The sequence below is a fragment of the Chiloscyllium plagiosum genome, chromosome 11 (genome assembly GCF_004010195.1).
Source record: "Chiloscyllium plagiosum isolate BGI_BamShark_2017 chromosome 11, ASM401019v2, whole genome shotgun sequence".
In the NCBI taxonomy this organism is placed as follows: Eukaryota; Metazoa; Chordata; class Chondrichthyes; order Orectolobiformes; family Hemiscylliidae; genus Chiloscyllium; species Chiloscyllium plagiosum.
Window position 1 is genome coordinate 75,572,331 of NC_057720.1, and position 4,620 is coordinate 75,576,950.

Genomic DNA, 4,620 nt, shown 5'->3' on the forward strand with positions numbered 1-4,620 from the left:
AACTCAGCACCGCCTTCCTAACCTGCAATCTTCTTCCCGACCTCTCCGCCCCCACCCCAGTCTGACCTATCACCCTCACCTTGACCTCTTTCCACCTATCGCATTTCCGACGCCCCTCCCCCAAGTCCCTCCTCCCTACCTTTTATCTTAGCCTGCTGGACAAACTTTCCTCATTCCTGAAGAAGGGCTTATGCCCGAAATGTCGATTCTCCTGTTCCCTGGATGCTGCCTGACCTGCTGCGCTTTTCCAGCAACACATTTTCAGCTCTGATCTCCAGCATCTGCAGACCTCACTTTCTCCCCAGAACATTAGCTGAGTTTCTGGATTAATCTGGTGATAATACCACAACGCCATCACCTCCCCATGTTGCATGGAGGGTCTGAAGGCCAGGGATGTTTTGTACAGGGCATAAACTGGCATTGAGGATGTGGAGACCATGGCAATGTATATAGGGAATGTTAGCTTGCATAGAGTGGCATGGAGAGTGAGTAGTGAACGCAGGAGGGATGCTTCATGCTATAAGCTTTTTATTTTTAAACTTTGAACATGGGTGTTGGAAGTTCCGAAGCATTCTGTCTTAGCAATGGGCATCTACTTAGGTCTTCATATGTTGCCTGTCCTGACTTTTAATCTTGCACATGTCCTTCACCCTCGCACTATAAGTGGGCAGCCCTTACTCATTGGTAAAGCTAACAGAAATTCTCCCGTCTCTGTGCACTTCACATGGGAATGAAAGTCAAAGCCACAGATGGCAATGTATGCTTGCTCATTAAATTGTCTGCAGGTTGGGAAGAAACATTGACGTGCATTTCTGCTTTGTTCCCCGCAATGTTGGAGGGAGGGGAGTCAATATTTACACACTATCTTTTTATGAGGCTTTCCACCAGTCGTTTTTGCTCACTGCTGCAGTTCAAGTTGTAATGAAGCAAGTACTGTAGATTGGTCCTCCCTTGGCAACCCTCTGACTCAGAAATTACTAAAAAAGGGGGAAAAAAATAAAACCGTCTTTGAGATAGTGTGTTTGTGACAATCACTCTTTATCGCAGCAACCATCATTATCTGTGACAACTACTGTGACCCTTTTACCTCTAACAAGCGCTTTTTATATTTTATGACATAGGTTCACTATAATCAAACACTATCGACCTGCAGTGACACAATGTCTTTAGCTTTTCTTCCTGTTTAGAAATCCTGTACTATTATTGTCTCACTCCAGCTTTACTACATTCACTGAGCCTACCATGGCAACTGCTATAATGAGCAGTTCTCGCTAGATAAAAATGTTTGAAAGCAAATAAGAAAATAAAAAAAGTCATTAAAACATGATTGCATGGTATTCAATAAACAAATGTTTATTTACCTCAGGGCAATTGGAATAGCTCATTACTATTGCCTTACTTTGAACTAAAATTGCATTTGGATATGTGACTTGACATGTCAGCTTGAGTTCGGGCTGTGTTTTCAATTTCAGCAGGGAATCTGTAATTTGCCCAAAAACTGCTAATCCTTCTAAGTTCTTACTTAGTTTCAGGAAAGAACACACAAGGGCTCAGTGGTTAATGATGCTGCCTCACAGCACCGGGGACCCCGGTTTGATTCCAGAGTCGGGCGACGGTCTGTCTGGCGTTTGCACATTCTCCCCATCTGTGTGGGTTTCCTCCGGGTACTCTCGTTTCCTCCCACAGGCAGCTTAGGTGGATTGGCCATTCTAAGTTGTCCACAGCATTTAGACATATTACCATGGGAGATGCAGGTTACGGGATGGTGTGGGTCTGGATAGGATGCTCTTCAGACCAGTGATGAGCCAGATGGCCAGCTTCCACACTGTAGGGACTCGATGACAAAAAAAATGCACTCAAGGGAACCCTATTGGCTGATGGCTGGGGGATCAGAAACATTTGTGAATTTGGACAGCAGACAGATGGATTTTCATTAATGGTAAAGCAGGGGGGTGGCAGTTTGGTGACCATCCATCTCTGTAGTTGGGGCTGTGAGATGAAATGGCATTTAATTGGGCAGGAGGTCGCAGTGTGTGCAAGCCTTCTTCGTTAAAGTGAGGAAAGGTAGACTCGCAGATGGCCTTCTTGTCTGTTCACCAATTGATGCCCTTGAGAGGTTCACTGAAAGCCTAACCCCGCCACCGCTGGCATTCAGTGGGTGCGTGAAGTGGAGACTGACAGGAGAAAGGTGTATTCCGCATATGCAGGCATTCAGTGCCTGATTGAGGGAGTTGGCATCAGGATGGATGTGCCCACTGAGAAGAACCTACTGCCCTTTTCATGTAGTTTCCTCTCCCACCCACGTCACACGGTAATCCTCTCTCTATGAATCCCATGTGCATTTCTTGAGATTTAATTATTCTCCCTGACAAAGCTCCCTAGGGCCTTAATCCCAATAGCCACTGCTCTTTGTGTCATTGCTCAGTAATGGATGGCCCAGCCACCCATCTGGCCCTCTGGTGCGGATACAGCAAGGAAATGCCCACACTCCCACCCCAACCTATCCCGTGAAGTTGAAGCAGTAAAGGGCACTTCATGTCAATTAGGCACTTAAACCCCTCGGGGCTCCCAGAGACTGGGGTGTCAGACATATTGACAGATTTATGTCTGCAGGTCTCCACCTACTTAGTTAAGTTTTTACCGCTGTGTCTGATTTGTCACATTGTTTCAAGAAACTGTTTTATTTTATAAAACAACGTTTTATTTTTCTGCTTTTCAAACAAGCAGGCGCTCACCAAAGAGACGGCTTTGTTCCAAGAGGCGACGAAAAATATCCAGGCAGCCATGTGCACTCAGAAAATATTGAAAATTGTACATAACTTACTGATCGCTGAGCAACTGTACACCATTATCTGAACTGTACATGTTCTTGCAATTTTTCTCACAATATCTTTTGGCCTTGCTTACTTCGTTCTGGCACAGATCATAGATTTGTACAGCACAGAAACAGACCGTTCGGTCCAACTCGTCCGTGATACCCATTCCTTTAACTGCCCATAACAATTATGTTTTTATCTGAAAGAGATGGGTGTTTTCATTGTGTGGATCCCAATTACAGTAAATCATAAAGCAGCAAGTTTTCGTGAGTTTACAATAAAGAATTCTGACACCTTTATCCCAAAACATATTTAAGATCACCCACTTGATTGCACACATGTACATACACAAGGTTTGATCAAAAGTTAAGGTAACACACTTCTCCTGTTCTCCATGAGGTAGGTATAGTGTCTTGAATGAAAGTTGAAGCGAAGATCTTGTACAGTATCGGGTTCCCAGCATGCCCTGAGGTTCCTTGTCATCAATTTTCTAGATTGGTTCTCAGGTGAGCCTGAAGGGAAGTAGGTTGGGGCAGTCCATTCCTGTCATGGGATCTCCTGCTTTCAAGATATGGTTGTGAATTATTTTTGACTAATTTCTTTATGGCTTACAGCTAATTCATGGTTTCACACCTTGACAATTGAACTGTTGATTCAATGCCTTTCTGCTCAAACAGCCTGCAGGCAGCCTCTAGGTGATTTTAAAGTCAGCAACACACGGTACCTGCATCATATGACTGCTCCTAAGTTCACAAAGTTTCTTTTCCAAACAAGGAGATGTGTTGTGTTGATGCCAACATCCTGTGTTGTGGATTACACATTGTGTTTTGAGACAGTCATTTTCTGTGCTTTTGAAAGTCCCATTCACTCTATTGATAGTACCCCATTGAGGGAAGGACATTGATCAATAATAGCATGGAACGTTCCTGTTTTTCCTTTTTGATACAGGAGAGTGGTTGCAATCCATGATGGAAGTCAGGTGACCCTTGAATTACCATCATTTTAAGTGTTTTGTGTACAGTTTTAATGCATAATATTAGTTTGAAATTCAGAACAGAATGTGCCGTAATTGTACATAATGGCGGCTACAAGGCAGAATGAAAGGAGAAATGAATTATGTTTTTAACATCATAAATATTGTAGATACTATTTTTTATCACTTCTGGTTTGTATATTTTGTACTTTAACAATTGTTGTTTAGACTGTCTAAGAAAACATTGTATTGTGTAGAGTTCCATCATAATGATCTCTTAAACACAGACCTTACATTTCACATATTCAATGCTGACTTGTCAATATGATTCAAACTAGTGTGAAATGTTATTTCCTTTATCTGCCAAGTACCAGATACTAATGTCATGTAAGTGTGAGTTTTTTTACTATATTTTATTAAGTATATAATATCAATATTGTACATACCACTGTTAAAAGTTTAATAAATAATTATACAAATTTCTGTGGTGCAATACAGTTTTTTCCTCTCTCTTGGCAATGTTTTCCTCTTGTATCACTCCTGAAAGCATTAGATGTTTGCTCAGTGTGTTCTCAAGCCTCCTGAACCTTACTCCTGTGGCCATTTCACAAATGTGAGTCTAGGTTGTGAATACTTACAGGAGAAAGTGAGGCCTGCAGATGCTGGAGATCAGAGCTGAAAATGTGTTGCTGGAAAAGCGCAGCAGGTCAGGCAGCATACAAGGAGCAGGAGAATCGACGTTTCGGGCATGAGCCTTTCTTCAGGAATGAGGAAAGTGTGCCAACCAGGTTAAGATAAAAGGTAGGGAGGAGGGACTTGGGGGAGGGGCGT

At 42.8% G+C, this 4,620-nt stretch overlaps 1 protein-coding gene across 5 annotated transcripts in view; it reads left to right on the forward strand.

Annotated features, from left to right (window-relative positions):
• LOC122554579 (eIF-2-alpha kinase GCN2-like) overlaps window positions 1-4,230 on the forward strand; it is an 85,667-nt gene extending 81,437 nt beyond the window's left edge. For 3 of the 5 annotated variants that reach the window (XM_043699835.1, XM_043699837.1, XM_043699839.1), the window contains one exon: window positions 2,725-4,230. In XM_043699835.1, coding sequence (XP_043555770.1) covers window positions 2,725-2,806 — 82 coding nt within the window. In that variant the 3' untranslated portion in view covers window positions 2,807-4,230. The remainder of the gene's footprint in view (window positions 1-2,724) is intronic. The other 2 variants (XM_043699836.1, XM_043699838.1) reach the window with 1 other exon arrangement.
• Window positions 4,231-4,620: the final 390 nt, after the last annotated feature.